The 19,290-nt window shown below is 41.4% G+C and overlaps 1 protein-coding gene across 2 annotated transcripts in view; it reads right to left on the bottom strand.

Annotated features, from left to right (window-relative positions):
- Positions 1–19,290, bottom strand: part of CRHR2 (corticotropin releasing hormone receptor 2) — a 161,012-nt gene that overhangs the window by 71,309 nt on the left and 70,413 nt on the right. For both annotated transcript variants that reach the window (XM_075044412.1, XM_075044419.1), the window contains one exon: positions 4,132–4,217. In XM_075044412.1, coding sequence (XP_074900513.1) covers positions 4,132–4,217 — 86 coding nt within the window. The remainder of the gene's footprint in view (positions 1–4,131; positions 4,218–19,290) is intronic.

The following is a 19,290-nucleotide window of genomic DNA, read 5'->3' as shown; positions in this document are numbered from 1 at the left end:
CCTTCGGGGCTGAAAAACACGTGCCCAGAATCAGTCATGTGTTGGCCAAAGCTCAGTTCATGTTAAATACTTGCATAACTCTTTTCTGTCTCACCCTCTTGAAGACTGAAACATTTAAAATGGTAACAACCTTATACTGTTACCCAATATTTCTCTGCTTCCAGGAAGATGTTTCACTTCACTAAAATGCAGATTTAAATCATATTCAGGCTTAGGAGGAGGGTCGTTAGATTAGAAAGGAGATAGGAAAGGAGGTGGTCTGGACACTCTGTGCTCTCTGGACCACAGCAGGTCTCATCATGGGAGTCCTCTTCCATGTACCTTATGCATGACAATCATGTTACATCAGACAGTGCAGAGTTATCTTCCAGCCAGCTTCTACCAGGTAAACTGAGGAAGCACAGCTTTATGTCTTTACTTGCACCGGCTTTGCAAATCTAAGGCACACTGGGCTCCCTGCAGCCAGATTTCAGGCTAATGATGGAGACATAATGTCTAGAGGACTTTTTCCTTTGCTTTAGCTAGGACGTGACTGCTAACCTATCCAAACCAAATCAGCTAATGATTTGAACTAATAACCACCTAATGACAGCACTCTTAGCAATCCAGATGACAAGGATCTTTCTCCCTCTAACAGAAATTCCTGACAGGTCCTGCCAGTGTCTACAGCACGTCTTCTTTTGAGGCTCTGAACTCCATTCCCAGTTCAGTCACCTTAGATTTCTTCCTGTTGCCAGGATGATCTCATCACCAGTACAGTTTAAAGACACTACATCTCCTCTCCAAAGACTTTCAGAAGCAACTGGGAAGTATCTTTGTCATCCAAGATGCCTCTGAGTTCATTGCTTTCCTGTTCTGAGCCAGCTGGAAGATGGGTAGCTGTGGCTAATGTGACTGCGCTCCTAAGCAGGATACATTAGCTTAAGCCCAGCATGGTGCTAACTCAGCTACACAGCTTGAAGCCACCTCAGAACATTAGCAGAACCAAATTCAGATACAGCTGCCACAGGCCACATAGACAAGACCAAAGTTCCTAATTTATAGTTCTATTTGGAGACTAAGATGTATTTTTTGCTGCCTGAGACTCTCATTTGTCTTCTAAGAGCACAGATTTGTGCCAGACACAGTAAAGGTCTCTTTGACACAGGAGCTTGCAGGCTAAGTAGAAGCTTTCCATTTGTCACACATTATGCCATCAAACAGCCAGTTGGATCAAAATGATTTCTGTACCTGATTCCTGTGCCTGGAGAAGGAGCTAACTGATTGTTCAGAGGATGGGATTCAGTCTGACGTTAGGACACCTACATGTGGGTATCATCTACCCAACATCTAAACCAATATCTGAAGCAAGGGCTGGAAAATGATGCACACATAGGCATCTAGCGCCCCTTGAGGTGCACGCAGGACACACTGTGCTTCCTAGTTGGTCCCGATGACTGACCTCCAATTGCTCCTGCTGAAGGACACAGGTATTCCAGAAGGCCTATGGCACACCTGACATTCATGGAGATACACTGGGGCGTTTTAAACTACAGCGTGTAACTACATGCAGGCAACTAGATCCCAGCCAAAGTGGGAATCTAGGAGCAAAGCAGTCCCAGAGCACAGTTTTATCAGCTACTGCCAAAGGTCTTGGCCGCAAGTAAAGCAGTGATGTATTACTGTAATCCAGTGAATGTGTGTTACAGGAGCTTATGCTCCCTAAGACTGACCCTCAGCTGAAAAAAACTAAAATTTCCCTCACTACATTACCAACAGCACTCTGTCATAAAGCATGTAGCACTGGTCACAGGGTTGATTTTGAAAAGTCCTGCTTTCCTGTCCCATGTATCAATCACTGCATTTGAAGTCAAACCATGTAAGTCTTTAGCATTCTGGCTGTGAGTGGCCAAGCTTGAAAGTAGTGTTGTTTTCTGTATTAAAAATAAACAAGGAACACAGGGCATACCTCCTGGCTGATGCTTAGCATCTGCTAGGATCAGTCAATAAATAACAATAGACCCACATGTATGCTTGCATCTCACCTTTAATCAAAACGGAGGATTAGGGAAATCTGTGGGGATTCTTTTTTTTTTTTCTGAGATCACAAAGCAACCCAAGTATTCATCTGTAACACTGAGCATTATGTAGAGATTTCAAAAATATTCACAAATATTAATATTTGCAAAGCTTGTCGCAAATCTTTAAAGATCTAATAAATGAGTTTTTAAGCTTTTGCAAACAAGGGTGGGGGAACATCTGCACTTTCATCTGTTTAAGGAACATGCTATTTAAGAAGTTTTAAGCTATCACCATAGCTGCAAAGTTTTTAAAAGCAAAAACAGAGTAAAGGAAATAATCCTGTCCTCTAGTCACAACACTTCTCCAGCCTCTTCAAATAAAACTCCTCGGTATTTGCTTGTGCAGAGATAGCAACTGTTCAAGTCATGCAGACAAACACACAAAGAGTGTCATTAAAATGCAGCAGCATTTTCCTGAGCTGGTACAGCAGACTGCTACTATCAGCTCAGGTTTCCCATACCAGCTAAATCCCATCAAAGATTTGAAGCCTTCACCCAGCTCTATTCCCCGTTCTCTACGTCAGCACTGGCTGCTACACACACCCCATCTTGTTCATTTTTAAGAGGGTAGTTTCACAGAAGTGCAGATCCATTTCAGAGACGGTCTTCTGTCCCCCTCAACCCCAGCCATGCTTTCAGTCCCCTTGCTTGTGCTGGCCCCAGCACACCTGCAATAATGCAATAAGATGTTTTAGGGAACTAATTTATCCAAAAGATAACCCAGCAAAAAGTTAGTTTTTCATTTTCAGTGGGAAAGAAATGAAAGGAGGGGCTGCACTGGGGTGGTCCCAACTTAGATCAGCTTAAATTGCCATGGGACCCTCTCCATTATGCTAGACCACCTTGAACGTGTATCAGTCTCTCTGGATGGCAGTCCTGTACTGGTACATTTTTCTTACTTTCTAGAAGCCTCTAGCAAATGGAGGGGTGTGGGGGTGAGTTACCACCAAATTACCTAGCCAGTGGGTAAGAGCAGGCACTCCTCAGCAGCTGGTGTGTAGTTATCTGTTTTCTGATTCATTTGTCAAAGCCCACATTCAGCAACAACATGAATCTTACAAGATGGATGCTGGGCCACAGCCAAAGCACATCATGACTGTTTTGGGTACTGGACTAGTCCAGATAGTTCCCAAGTACTAAATCTGGATTAGCTCTGCAAGCAGCCCTCGGTAGGTGAGACCTTGTCTTCCTCCTCTCTGTTAACAACTGGCATGGCACAACTCCAATGACAGAATGAGCGGAATGAACCCCAAAACACAAAGAGGCCAGAGCTGCTGGGCTCCACCCTGGTTTTAAGAGGGGAAAGTCACCCCTGGCAGAGAGACAGCATGAAGCCTATGTATGCTTGTGTCCCACCACAGCACTCAAAACAGGAGGAAGAGAAAGAGAACATGGCACGAAAGGCTTGAAGCTTTAAACTGTGTGAGGATGAATGTCTATGACACCTCCAAGAAAAGCTGAGACATTTGACAAGAAAAGGACTTGGCATAATAGCTTGCCTTTCTGAAGGAGCTTAACCCTATATACTAACTTCATTCTGTAAACTCCTATGTAATGCAAGACTGGCTCAATCTTTTAAAGACAGCTGGGACCTGAGTCTGCTTTTTATGTATTTGTCTGTTGCTGCCCCTTTACATATTTGCTGAAGGAAAAATGACACTGAGATCTGGAAAGGCCAGTTGTTGATGAGACCTCAGAACTGATAGGTACAGGGTGGAATCAGCTGGTGAAAGCTTATTTTTCAATGCCAAAGAAGCTTTTGGTCTTATTGTCATTATTACTAATATTTACTGTAGCAGCTGTAGGCTCCGAACAAAGCTAGGAAGGATCTGCATAAACATATATCATCAGGGACAGAGAGTAATAAAGCATCCTTTTTTAAAAAACATTTGAGTAGGGGATATGGAGAGAGGATAAGTGATTTGCTTGAATTCACAGGGAGGATTTGTTTCAGAGACAGAAACGGAATCTGTGTCAGAAGTCCCAAATTAGTATGTTAACCTTAAGCTTAGCTTTGCATTCATGTATGCTGAGAAATGTCATTGAAAAGAATGAAGGGAAAAATACAGACCTTGTCATCCAGAATAGGCTCGCACTGAGAGTAGTTTATCTTGGAAGCCCATGTCCCATTGCCCAGGCATTCTCTGTAGGCATTTCCTGGTATGGACCAAAACAAAAGAGAGATGAACACTCTGTGCTGGACTTTAAACAGCCTAGCAATTTCACAGATTTAAGAAAAGGTTAACAAAGCAGATTATTCACAAGACAAATCAATTTATCCCACCTCTGTGAGGACTAGAACAGCCTGCTGAGGAGAGAAGAGGAGAAATAAAGGACATAAATGCATCTAGAAACAACAAATATTTAAAGATACTTATTGATAATGTTTTCTTATAGCATACAGGTTCAGAAGACAGCAAAGGTATGAGAATGTTGCAAGAGAAAGCTCAATGTTAGTATAGTCTTTTAAAAAGCAGTTAAATGATGTATTCAAAAATGGGCAGAAAGGTTTAGGTCTTTAGTGCTCCACCTGGGAAAATGGTATGTGTATGGTAAACTTATTGCTGTACTCTCATTTATCCCACTGTAAACTAGAAGAAACATTCCTGGAGATACTGATTTTCTAGAGTCTTCCTACGCAACAACATCATTGGTAAAACTTCTGCAAAGAACCTGGAAAAGGAGCAAGATAACCACATCTCCCAACCCTGGGACAGGCAGGCTGAGGAGACCACACAAGAATGTCGCTGAACAGATTTCAGAAATGCATACACATAGGTTAGGATGTGTTCACCCATCCTCTATGAAAAAGAAACCACTTCTGATCTTTTTCCAAGGTGCCAGTTCTCCCAGAATGTAAGTGAAAATCATGAATTTACTGAAGCAGACAGATTTCATGTCCAATTGCAATGTCACTCTGAGGAGCTCTGGGCACTGCGCATAGTAATATTGGGGGCAAGGAAGGGAGTTCCATTTCTGGCAAGCACTCCTATTCATCCCAAGGAATTCAGAGAGAAAACTACGCAGTTTTGCTGTACAGGCTACCTTCCTCCACCCATCAAAAGCACATCCAATCCCAAGCAATAGGTTTTTTCCATACTTATTTTGAACTGTTTCTTAGAAACAAGGGAATGAAAATAAAACGAGAAATTCAGAAAGATCCCCAAAGGACACATACAGGCATCTCCTTAATGAACTCTTTATGATGCTCTTGCTGCCCTTTACCCAATTTCTTCTTGGGCCTTTGCCATGGTCATTCAGTGCTAGTTCAGCACCCAGCCATCAAGAAAATAAGATATCAAATAAAAGCATCAGACTGAACGTTTCTAAAAGTGCTGCTGACAACAGCCATTGAAAAAAGTAGAAAGACTTTTGAAAAGGTGCTTTTTCCTACAGAGAAGGGAAGTCCACACAGAAAGCAACAAGGAACAGTTCACCTAGATGCTCCAGATTACACCACATCCATACAGATCACTGAATTTCATATTGCTGTTATCTATTTGCACTTTTTCACTGTTTCTTCTTGGAGTGACATAGCCAAAATAAAATAAAATAACTGGTAACATTTGGGTCAACTACAGAAACTTGTGCTAAAGGTTAAGGACCTCAGTTTCGGTTTCTGTCACTAGTTTACAAATTCACACACTTCCCTCTCTTTCTTACTGGAGAATCAGGTATAGACTGCCATTTCCCGTGCAATTTTCCCCTGAAGGCTACACAGGTGATTAGACTTCTTTCCTCACTGCTCTGTTTATTATTATTCAACATCCCAAGCTAAATATATCTCGGGGCATCTTTTACCCCCTTCCTCTGAGACCAGGTCTGAATGGGATTCAGGTGGTTGGATCCAAGTTAACATCCCTGAAAACCCTTGTATTTGGTCCCTCCTTTTGGCCGGTACTGAAGCTCTCTGTGCAGAATGGTTGCTGACTTTGAGTCTCTGCAAAAAATGTCTGACTCTCCAGACACTGAGTGGGAAGCTTTGATGCTTAATCAGATGTTGAATCCCACTTCCAAGATAGTGTTCATATGAAACCCTTGTTTTATTCATTCTGACTCTTCCTTTCCCTTGCTGTATCTTTCCAGCTCAGGTGTGGGGACCACAAACACAATCAACAATATGAGACACTTAGAATGTCCAACTGGGTCTACATAAGTACCTGAGAGGGAAAGGCGCACTTGAATCAAGGAGTTATTTACCCATGCAAAAGGAAAACCACTTTTCTTTTTCTGACTTCCCTCTAGATGAGAAATTGACAGAAAACAAGAATAGCTTGAAGTTGGGTGAAAGAGAGGGGGAGTGTCAAAACTAGGGAAAGAAGACCCCTTTGACCCCAAGGCTCCCTGCAAACGTTGCTCTTAGTTGAAAAAGAAAGCAAATATTAGGAGTGCTCCCCCCATCCACACTAACTTCTTCCTCTGCTCTTCTCATTGCTATTTCCATTTTACAGGTACAGAAACAGAAGCAAGATGTGTGTACATGACTCCCTGAAAATGACCCGGCAGGACCGTGGCAGAGCTGTGAACCATCACAAACCACGTATTCTACCTTATCAGGCCACGATGCCTCTGCCTCCTGCCCTGCATTCCCTGCTCATTAAAACCTTCTTTTCAGAAGGATAAATGTGTCTCGTATTTCTTGTCTAAAAGAATTATTAGAGAACAGATCATGATCAGAAAAGTAAGATCGAGTGTAACAAATTGCATCCCTTTCCACCTCCATTTTGCTGTGTAACCCCTCCACTTAGAATATTAGGAGCCACAAAACGTGCCTCTGAGCTCTCTTTCAGTGCAAATGCAGGAATCCTATACAACGCCCACATCAAAGTGGTTCTTTGCGAAACAGTGATCTGGGTGTATGAGTTGTCAAACCGGACTCTTACATGGTGAGTATCTGAACGAGAGGAGGATAAAATCAAACTCTGAATTCCTTTAGTCCAGAATCTCCTCCAGTATCAGACACTTCTCGGAAACAAAAGCGGCTAGTAGATCTGACTTCTGGGAACGTCTCATTCCAAACTCTAGTAGTCATAAGTAATTTATACCCCAAAGCAAAGGTCTTTTTTCTTTCTTCCAAATGTCTTACAGCATTAGTTCTAATAGCCACATGGAAACAAGTTTCCGATCATACTGAATGTATTTTCATATATCTATTTTACTAACATAATGCAGATCTTCTACCCAGTGCTTTAAAGGAGAAATATCTGATTTAGTGAGTGAGGTAATATTAGAGAGTAAGAGCCTCACTGCAGGCATCTGGAAGACACAGCTCTTGTTCATGCACTGATGAATCCCATGGCATATAGCGAGTCTAGCATTTCTTGGCAACATTGGACCAATTGCATATGCACCAGACAGCGGCTTACGGCGTTCACAGACAGTAACATCTGGCATGCGCTGAACTTCTTGTGTGCGTTTATGTATCTCTGCACAGAAGATCCTGGATAAAATAATGGCAACTCCAAATAATCGTCTTAGGTTTTTTCACAGCAGCAAACAGCTGCTTCATAGCATCCCTACTTACTGTCAAAAACAGCACAGAGAAGATGAAACAATAACAGACACTGGACTCAACGACAGACTGAGACACTGGGACATGCGGAGTTGTAGCACTGATAAAAGCAGGAAAGAGATGCCAGAAAGATGACAGATACATTGGTTCTATGAAAGACAGCAATGGAAGATACGTGTCCCCCAGCTTCAGGGTATGTAAAGGAAGAGAAGAGGGAAACCAACAGTCAGGGATCTTACCAAGAGACTTCTATGATCTCTTTGGTGATTGAACATGCTGAAGAATATTCCTGCTCACCTGGTTTTCCCATGAGAACTGGGATTAATGTGCTTTGTGCTAGAAGCATTCTTGCCCTTTGCTTTAAAACACTGTGTACAGAAAGAGACTGGATTAAGTGCAGTTTTTCTTAACGATTGTCTTGAAAAAATATGGAGAAAATGGAAGAGTCACGATGGAGAACTCCATTGTAGAAACAGACAATGAACACCCAGAAAGAAAAGAACAGTTACATGATCTTTCTATGGCAACAATAGCTAATGAGAGCTATTAGCACTATTTCTTTTCTTCCTAGTTAGAAAAAATAAAAATTGTGCCAATTTTCATTTTCTTAGACAAATGGCATACTGAAGAACTCAATATGCTTTCTCTTCTTATAATTTCTCCTTCCTTATTCTAAAGAACAGATACACAAAATAAACACATTTTTGGAAGTTATAACTTGTGGTTGTTTGTGCTCTGTGTGCCCTTGCACTCATATAATACAACTGGACAAGCAGATTTAATCTTCGTGCAAAAGAATACTGAGCAGTAGATGACTCACGATGACACAGGAAACACACAGCCATTTTACACATAGCTTTTGACACATCATCCAATATTCATTTCTGTGCTTCAGTCTATGGCCTCTTCTTTGACTTTGAAAATGTTGATTTCCTTTTGTTGTAGATTATTAGCAACGTTTGTGGCACTTGGTTGCTTCTGCTTCACCATCAGTTCAGGGGACGGGCAAGGAGGTAAAAGGGAACTCCCTGAATAGAAGGAAATATCCAGTAGGGCTCAGACTGTCACTCAGGTTGCTAGCTTCCATTAAATGTATTTCATCCCCTCCAGGCCAGCCAGTGTAACATGTGCATTTTCATATTTCCTCTAAGGACTGATTCAGTCATGCTGATCATAGTAATTTTCTATCAATAAAGCCGATGACAGCAATGGCAGTGTTCCCAGAGTCAAACGCAGCAATTAGACCCCCTCAGACAGCGCACTACAATCCTTTCCACTACTGTTCCTGGTCTACAGTGGTGGCTGCTGTTTTGACAGCTCAATGCCAGACCTTGATTCTACATACCAGCCAACATTTCAGCTCCATACACAATATAGATGCACATACACAAAGACAGTGGAAGTACCAACATTTGCAGTTCTCATGGGCTCTAAGGTGATGTGAAAGGGATCTCCATTTCTGGGAAACTTTGTATCACATCATAAAGAGGTAGGTAAAAGATTTGAGCATGACTATAACAAAGCATTTGCAGGAATAGAACTGGGAAACCCTATTCCCTACAACCAGCCACCCACAGCAGGAACAGGGACTCTTCGATGTACAAAGCTATCGTAAAAGCAATGCTTGCCAAAAAGTCCTAGCAAACAAAATTGTTCCAACCCACTTCATAAAGTCTTTGTTAGCAATGTGTCACTGTTCACTCTTAGCTTAAACAGTCCTTAAGAGTCCCTTCAGCAAGCAGGGAACTTTTACCACTGCATATTTCACAGGGTCTTCAGAAATGACCTCCTGTTGGTAAGCGTTCAGGAATGAGCAGTGTGGTGAGGATACCGTAGGAAGCAGTATGGTGCCAAATCTCCACGAGTCCAGCTTTTGGGAAAGGCATGCCCAGCTCAGTCTGTTTTTTTATGGTTCTTCTCTGAATAAAGTCCAAGAAACAAATAACTACACTCATATATGCTTGTACATACATACCCACATACACACACACACACACACTACTATATAGAACTTGATCTTCTCTTAGTGGAGTATAATCATTTAAGAGCAAGAGAGAAATTCCAAGGTGGAGATCAAAAGCTCCTTGAATGGAGAAGAAAAATACAGTGTTGAATTTATCCAAAAACTGATCATGATAATCACAACTCAGCCTGGCTTTGGGGTAAACAAGATCTTTAAGAAATCCCAGCATATCTATTGTTTAAATAAAGAGCAGCTGATCAACCCACATTTGAGCAATGCATCCCCAAACAGCCCATACACCACTAATAATGGATAATGATTTTGGTCTGACATGGAAGGACATGAGAGAAGCTGGCAGACTTCATTTATTCATTTTGAAGGACTCCTCACACTTAGGATAGCTGGTGTTTGATGAGGGGGGACACATCCAAACTCTGTTTACAGCTTCGCCCATAACCCTATTCAGCATCCCTGCCACTCAGTACTGGTATGACAAGACTAGTTCTGGGAAAACTGGCATGGGATGTCAGCAGTTTTTCCACAATTAAGCTCGGGGACCTTTATCCCAGAACAGTAGTGTGACTTTTAGCTACCTGAACTCATGCAAAATGAATTCCTTCCCAACATGTTACACTTATCAACAACACTGCTAGAGACTCATCTAAAAAGACCTCAGTGTCTAACCAGCACATGGAGCAGCAACAGCCAATATTTGTCATCCCAACTGCGATTTTGCTGCTACTTAGAAACCACTGAATTTGGATGACTGTGATAAGTCTTAGTATTCAGTATGACTGACTGCTTCCAAACCGCAAGTGCTTACATGAAGATTATATTTAAAATACTGATAACCAGTAACACCAGGCGACAAAAGTAAACACACACACACACAGAGAGTAGCTGCAAAAGCTTTACCAATAGGTAGATTGAAAACTGGCTGAATGGCCAGGCCCAGAGGACGTTGATCAGTGGCACAAAATCTAATTGGAGGCCAGTGACTAGCAGTGTACCCCAGGGATCAATACTGGGTCCAGTCCTGTTTAACATCTTCATTAATGATTTGGATGATAGGGAAGAGCAGACACTCAGCAAGTCTGCAGATGACACCAAACTGGGAGAAGTGCCTGATAAAGCCAGAGTGTCATACTGCCATCCAGAGGGACCTTGACAGGCTGGAGAAATGGCCTGACAGGAACCTCAAAGTTCAACAAGGGGAAGTGCAAAGTCCCGCACCTGGGGAAGAGCAACCCCGTTGAAGGCAAATGGTATCCTGGGCTGCATTAGGTAAAGTATTGCCAGCAGGTCAAGGGACATGATCCTTCCCCTCCACCTAGCACTGCTGAGGCCACCTCCAGAGTACTGTGTCCAGTTTGGGGCTCTTCAGTACAAGAGACACATGGACATACTGGAGAGAGCTCAATGGAGGGCCACATGATGATTAAGGGACTGAAGCACCTCACATGTGAGAAAAGGCTGAGAGAGCTGGGACAGTTCAGCCCAGAAAAGAGAAGGCTCCAGGGGCATCTTATTAGTGTATATAAATACCTGAAGGGAGGATGCAAAGAGGACAGAGCCAGGCTCTTTTCAGCAGTGCCCAGTGACAGGACCAGAGGCAATGGGCACAAACTGAAACACAGGAGGTTCCATCCGAACATTAGGAAAAAACTTTTCTACTGTGGGGGTGACTGAGCACTGGCACAGGTTGCCCAGGGAGGCTGCGGAGTCTCCATCCTTGGAGATACTTAAAGGGCATCTGGACATGGTCCTGGGCAACTGGCTCTAGGTGGCCCTGCTTGAGCAGAGGGGTTGGACCAGATGACCTCCAGTGGTTCCTTCCAACCTCAACCATCCTGCGATTCTGTGATTAACAGGACACTATTATCCTCTGGAACAACATTAAAACACAGCTTAGGTTCAGTGTTTTACATCAGTTTAAGAGGTAAAACCTTGACTTTAATTTTATTTCTAACAGCAGATGATGTTGCGTTTCCGAATGGAATATGCAAAGAGGAGTATTTGATAAGTGACTTTTTTTTTTCCTTTTTTTTTAATTGACCCTGTTGAAGAACATAAAGCCTTTTAGGTAGTGGTAACTCAATCTGTATAGATTGGCCCGGTGGCAGGCTTGTATTTAGTCAGTAAAAGGCCATTAAAAGATGAAAAAAACAAGAGACAGGAGCACAAAGTAAAGGTAAGTGGATGTAATTCCCAGTAGGAAGTAACCACATCCTTCCAGTCATTAGTGGGTGAAAGACAATTCCAGACACGGCAGACAAGCACTACTGTAATGGATCTTGTCCTTGACAACTGGAACTAAGCTGGTTTTGAAAAAGATTTTAGTCATCTTGCTGTGTCTCATGTAGATGACTTTCTGACAAGGTTTAAATTTCCAGTCATCTTTAAAATGGAAACCTGCCTTCTCTAACTATTTATGCCTCTGGTCCTGGATCCCACACACACAGAGTGGTCCTATAATCTTGAGACAAGTTCATCTACTACTGGAGTGAAGGGAATAAATAGGTAAATGAATAAATAAATAAAACACAGTCTGTTAAGTTCTGAGCTGTGCACAGCTAAGGGTATTTGACTGCTTTGACAGCTTGCTGATCCATGTTAGCTGTCAGCCAAGCTGAAATGAAGGGTCCATCAACCAGAAAACCAGAACCCCCACCGAACAAACTCCCTAGAAAATATAAAGTTTTGGAAAGTGGAGTTAGCAGTAACTATGGCAATCTCAGAGAATCACAGATGCAGTAACCAACTGAAAGAGCACAGTGGGTCATGTCATCCACCTCCCTACCAACAGGATTTGTTCAGTCCAGATTAAAAAATGTAAGCCCCAAGAATTTCTAGTAATTGCTTTGTAAAACTATTTCAGACAGTCTGTTAAATCTCCCCACTGGGAATTTTTTTGCTGATATCCTAAATAACTTTTTTTTTTTCCTCCTTTTTAAGACAACTATTAAACTCTTGTTGCCTCTGCATTGCCCTCTGACCAAGTTGAATAACTTGCGTTCCTTTTCCAGGTAGGTTAAACCTGCATATTTACCACAAGCCAGAGTTCAACCTTGTAATTTTAGAATACTTGCAACTAGCCTTGTTCAGCACATCATACCAGTCCTTTGCTACACTGGCTTCAGGCCACAGCAAAGCAGGCTGTTGAGCAGCCAGTTAATGGTGCTCCCAACATAGAAGTATTTATGCAAAGTTTGCCAGTGGAAAGCAAGCACAAATAAGTGAGGTTTTTCCTTACATTTGCAACATTAAAATAGGTTCTGTGAAATGTTGGCCTTTAAAATTAGAATGAACAGTGGAGAAAACCTGTCTTGTCTCAGTGCCAGGCTTAAAGCTGGATGACATTTTCTGAGCTGAATAAATTATTTTTGAAATACACAGTTTTGGGGTGAATCACTTGTTAAGTCTGATAAATTGGACCCAGGTTTTACCCTCCAAAAAGAAAAATTTTAGAAAAATTCAAAGAACACAGAAGTAAAACAAAATAAAACATTCCAGTGTTGAACATTGTCGCCCCTAAGTTACTCACAACATGGAGTACTTTGACCTTGGTCCTTCCACTGTTGGACTTCAAGAGGAACTTGAACACAGTTCAATGGATTCCTTCCTTTCAGAGTGTCCTAATCACTGGGATATTGCGAGATTTTCCCAGTGTCTCCTCCAAATAATTTTTATTCATTTAATGTTCAAAATAAGACACTTTGCTTGGTATTAAGCAAAAATTTTTCTCTTGGGTACTTATCCACCATGATCCCCAGTAAATCCACCAGGAACTGCATGATATAAATTCCTTAGATTGGCTGCTCAGATTTCATAGGATTCAGATCAAATGAGACAGAAAAAAACCTGTGTTGCATAAAGGATACATCACTTTATGTGTATACTATTCTTAGCCCTTTTTCAAAGTCTCAGGAAAACAGCAAGCCTCTAAAAATAGGGGCTGAATCATGGGGCTATAAATTATTTATTCATGTGCCATCTTTCCTCTTTGGTGGGCTGCTTCTGATTGTTGCAGTGACAAGCTAGAGCCAGGTAGGATCCACAATGCACCAGTACACTGCTTGCTATTTCTAGAAATCATAAGTGACAGTGGTATAATTGTAACAGCAGTCAGACGTCCATGAGATTGAAAAGAAAAATCTCTCTCCACATACTTTATTTGTGAATGAGGGATATTCAGACAAAAATAAGGAGAGGAAAGAACAGTTATCCAACCAATGCTTATTATTTTGTACATCAGCCAGCATCATCCTGAAAGCCAAGCATTGTGCAAAGAGAGAGGTCTTCTTAGATGTCATGGTTGGGGTTTTTTTTGACATTCATGTAGAATTATAATGCACTTATGGAAGAGTCTTGGAAGGCAGATAAATAATACTTTAGGCAAAAAATATTCCCCTAGAAAAATATTTCTGACCTCAACTCTGTCTAGCTTACCAACCTGATGTTTCTTCAGGCTTTCAAGCACATAAGAAACTTTGCTCAGCTTTCTATTGTTTTATTTCGCCAAGAAGTCTTAAAATGCTTTATGAGAAGCTCAAGCAGTCTAATTATGCTCACTTTCTGTATTGATTTCCTGTCTGCTAAAAAGCTCAAGTGATTCACCCAGGTCATATAAGATGTCAAAAGCAAAGGCAGGAACAGAACCTTTTAGAAGTCCTCCAGACTTCTTCAGTTTAGAAAAACATTTCTCTGGATTTCTACCCCAAGGCATACTCCATTAGCCATACCAATAAAGATTATGGTCTTGCCCACACATTTGCGCCCACTCTTACACAGACCCTCTCAGTTATGTATACAGCACTTCTGAACGCAACTTTCCTTAGACAAGTTGAGCAGGTTTAATGCTTGCTAGACTGTAGGAATATAAAAGGGCATCCAAGGTATACAGTTCTGTTTCTCTGTATGTCTTGCTCCATCTCCTATTTTTCACCTAAGTGAAGGTCCAAGAATCAACATTTATTAAATCTTCTCCAGGCAAGGCCTGGCTGCCTCCTAGACAGATTGGCTAGGAACCTACTTGGTGTGTTGCCCTTTTCACTGCAAACCAAACTGAGACCTGGATCACACACGTATCTCCTTCCTGGGCCAGCCAGCTGCTCCCTTGCTTCTCATTTCTGAGATGTGCCTCACTGCTGAGCTGTGGCTAGATCTTGGGCTATGCTTTCACCTTCTTAACAACAGCTAATTCCAGGACCCACAGCCTGGCCTCTGTGCCCCTACCTCTTTTTTCTGAACTCCCGTGACTGACCTAAGTAGGTTCCAGTCCAGAGTTTCTGATTCTGATGTATCTCCACTGTGCTCAGCAGGTCACTCTTGTCCTCGGCTGGGGCTGCCTGGCAGCAAGCATTGCCATTTTAGCACCCTAAGAAAGATCCCATAGATTGAATTGTGCAAAGCTATTAGAAAAGTGCCTCTTTTCAACTTTGCTCAGTGAAATATCTGTTAATATAAAACTACACACAAAGGAAAGTACACCTTCTGTTTGACTTTCCAATCCGTTGCAAGTCAATGCCACACAGTTCACCTCAGGAAATGCAAACACAACTTCTTGCAATATTTTTTACTCTTTTCATTCCTCCAGGGTTACCAAAAACTTTTCCATAAAATACATCTCTTTGATAGTGCATATTCTGTTTCTTTCGAGCTTCATTTTGAACTGTTTCAGGATTGAGGTGTGGACAGTGGCAGGCAATCCCCAAATGGTTGCCCTTTCCCAAAACAATCACTCCTCAGAAGGATGATTATCCTGGAAGCTGCTTTCTTTGTCACATGTCCTTACAGCTCCTGTTAATCATTGAACAAAACAGAATTATTTTTTATTTCTCTAATTATTATCCCTATATACTGTTAATTTTCTTAGGAAATTATTTCATGTCTTGTAATCAAGAAAACTCTTGTTCTGAAATGCCAGGGCCATGCTGTTACAGAAACAGCTAAGGGAACACCAAGAAGATGGTGAGACAGAGAGAGAAAACTGAACAGGCTCATTACCATTTGATAAATGCTCAGTTAATCCTGCTTTCACAAACATGCAAGTGCACAAGTTTTTTCCTCATACTGATTGGCATGACAGAGTTTGGGCCACATGTGTCAAAAGCACTAAGGAAGGGTAAAAAAGGAAAATAATCCCTTCTTTCTAGCGTCTGTCAAAAAGTGCTGCAGTACCTGAAATTAAAAGTATACCCTGTAATACTGTGCAAAGTTCATCATTTTGAAACAAATGGAGTTTACTTTCTTCTGTATTGTGTTACTGTGCTGAAGTTGAGATGAAGATGCAGGGTGAGTCTGCAAACTGTCAAGGCTATTGGCACTTTACAGCTAATTCCCTGAGACAGTACATATGCAAATATGAATGCACATAGAACCCAATGGTTTTCAGCTCAGGCCTGCATGTCTTTTTAAGCAGAAAGACAAAAGAGGGAGATTATGAAGCAATCTGTATTGAACTATTCCTCAGGTTACCACCTTTTCCCTTCACCAGCTTGCTAGCACAAAAAAAAAAAAAAAAAAAAAAAAGAAGAAGAAAAAAATACCAAACCTCTTCATTCTAGCTGAACAGAAACCACAATTTATTTGACTCCCCAAAAAACTGTTGCAAAATAAAAGTCTGAAATTCATGCTGGGCTTAACATTTCCACACACACCTATTCAAATTAATCTTTGCTGAAAGGCCAGGTATCACACACAAGAAAGATCAAACATTTGCCACTCATTTAGCATGCACAGATATCACTTCTAGTTCAGCAAAGTCACAGAAACTTGGATTGCTGGAAACTAAAACAGCACCCTAGAGCAGTCTTTCTTCATGCTTGTCCTATTCTTATACTCCTCTCTACATATGAAACTGAGCTCAAAATTAAGACATATAAATTCTGATGTCATGATGCAGATGCTCATATGTAAGTGCAGGTTATAATGTACATGCTGCTAGATAGACATCCAGCACTATTTGAGATGGCCCATGGTGTCCATAACATCCACTCAATCCAGGCCATCCAAATAGTGCCAAATTCTTAAGTTTAAGCAAGTGAATTGACCCCTAGTTATTGCAGCCAGCACAGTCTAGACAGATTCAGCTGATCAGTGGCCATTTACTTTACGGAGCTGAATTTTTCTTCCATTGACTACATCTATATTTGCAATAGGGGGAACTTAATCACCTAGAGCACATATAAGCACCTTCATACAGACAACTAAATTTAGGTGTCTGGGCTAAACAAAATATTGGCCTGGATCAGCCTGTAATTTGATGTGGAACAATCACTCCTATGTCTGTTTTAAAGACTTCCCTCACTTGAGTCTGGATGATGTAATTGTTTTAAGAAACATAGGCTATCATCCAACTAGTGTTCATATGGATCATCCACAAATTACTAGGAAAAAATTCTATGGCCCAGAACATGTGGGAACTTCCACCTACATAGATACCTAAAAAAACCACATGAGTGAGAAAGGTGTAGTCTAAGAAAAGGTTCTCCCTGCTGGTTAGTTCAACAGGTCATTAATTCTCCCATTGTTCTGTAGTGGTAGGGAGTTTCTGCGAAGCACCGAGTCTGGAGGAGGAAAGTCATTACCCAAGGCTGAAGCACAATTTGTTTCTCAGCCTGATAGACTAGGAGAGCACAGAGCTATGAAACTCCCTGCCTAACCCCCTTCTGGAAGGCTGTCAGGGCACAGGCTGATAATGATGTTTGATCTTTATAGTAATTGCCTCTTAGTTGAAATTTAGAATTCAATTAGTCACTTGCCATAATTACTGAACGCACAGAGAGATGGCAATGACAATGAGAGGTGTAACTGTACTTTATTACCAGTAGTAAAACACTGTGGAATTGAGAAGCACTATGATCTGATTAACACAGTAGTGGGAGAGAGGGGAAAGGAGCCCAAGGCTGGAGTTCTCCTACGACAAATGACTCAAGAAGACAATTTGTATAGCCTGTTGAGGTAAATGAGTCCCAGTGTGCAGCCTCCCTCTAGTTTAATTTCTGCTGAGGTAAGTGGGAATGTGGGGAGAAATGTTCTTGTCACAGAGCCTTCACTACCTGGAATTTATTCAGGAATTTGATGACCTTATGAAATCTGAGTTGCAATCACGTAAGCAAAGCACAGCAGCTGTATGAATGGTTCATGATGGACGATAGAGTCAATGTTGACCAGGAATCCTGACCTAGTCCCAGAGCTCTGCAAAAATAAAGAGAAAGGTGGTTGAGAAAAGAAGGAGGTGATGGCTAGGGATGGGACTGGCTTCCAAAATGAGCCCATTCATGTGATATTTGCCTGGTAAAGTTCAAATACCTTTTGACATGGAATTCAGATGAAACTTTCAGTCCAACAGCAGAGGCCATGAGAGGAAAGCAACACACAGAAGAGACAAGGGCCCTCAGAAAATAAGAGCAACCCAGGAACACAAGGAAAGATATCACACACGACACAGGGAATGAGTCTTGCTAAAAGGTCAAGAGGATCTACAAAACCTGACTATCACAGAGTCAGCATTGGGGTTTTGTCTATACCACAGTAACATCCATTGGGAATCAGAACAGTTGTTCGGATTTACAGGGATTTCTCTGATGGTTGTTTTTTCATGTCAAACTCTTGTGCAGATCATAGATCCAGCATTTTATAAGAATCATTGCCTTTTAGAAAGTTACAGTCTTCAGGATGATTCAGACAGATCCTGTCACACTTGCGTGTCTTAGGATGTCTGGACAAAAATGCAACATACGCTACTGTCGGCTTGTGCTGTGTTTGGTTGCCAGAAAGCACCATGTCTTCCTCAAGCCTAAATATCCAGCAGGGGAGTGCAGGGAAGCAACAGACTGTCTACAAGACTGAAAAAAAAAAAAAAAAAGACTCCAAGCACGAGACGGATGACCATTTGCCAAAGTTATGCTTGCCAGCTTTCATAACTAGACCTGATATAAGAGCATAAAAATTCCAGATGCTTCTTGGTGGATATAGGCCCATTTGGCTGAGCCACAATTCTCCTTCTAAAAATGTAACTCCAAAAAGGGGATAAGAACGGGCAAGTTGTCCCAATTTCTGTGAAGTCAGCTTGATTCTTCTTAACACCAAAATCCCCCACAATCATACTATCTTATAGGATGAGCAAAATATTCAGCAACACCAAGAGCCTGAATTTTGATTGTGGACATGACTGCTGATGTGACAGGTTATCACAGATTAGGTTTGTTTGAGATGGAAAAGTAAAGTCCCTGCGGATACAGGGAAATACAACAGTAATTCTAAGTATAAAGTCCTATTACAGCTACTAATAGCACTACACTTTCTGTTGATTGTCTCTCCCTATAAATACCCTTCTCCCACTGGGGAATAGAATAAGGTTTAAAAACTGCATGAAAACACTTACCAGGAGAAAAGCAATACCAAGCTCAGATCTTTCTTACATAGTCACAATGAGGAACAGGAAATTTTTATTAAAGAAATTACCTTAAAGAGCACTGGGCTTGAGCTCCAGTTTTGCCTCCCTGTTTATCACATTTTTTCTTCCCATCCTTGAAACTAGTGCAAAAAGGTTTATTGAATAAATAACATAAACTGAGCAAAGCACTGCAATGGAGAACACTGTGTCCAAAGAGAAGTGTTATCTGGTAAGAAGGGTGGCAGGCATTAGCTGACTTTGTAGTTACACTATGTGCTACATTGATAATGTACCTACTTATTAGAGCATGAATTTGAAAATCCACCAACTGCTTAAACCATGCTTCCTACATTTT

This window comes from Buteo buteo, chromosome 2 (genome assembly GCF_964188355.1).
Source record: "Buteo buteo chromosome 2, bButBut1.hap1.1, whole genome shotgun sequence".
Lineage (NCBI taxonomy): Eukaryota > Metazoa > Chordata > Aves > Accipitriformes > Accipitridae > Buteo > Buteo buteo.
Note: the sequence above shows the minus strand (reverse complement) of the source record. Positions and strands in the feature narration are given on the sequence as shown.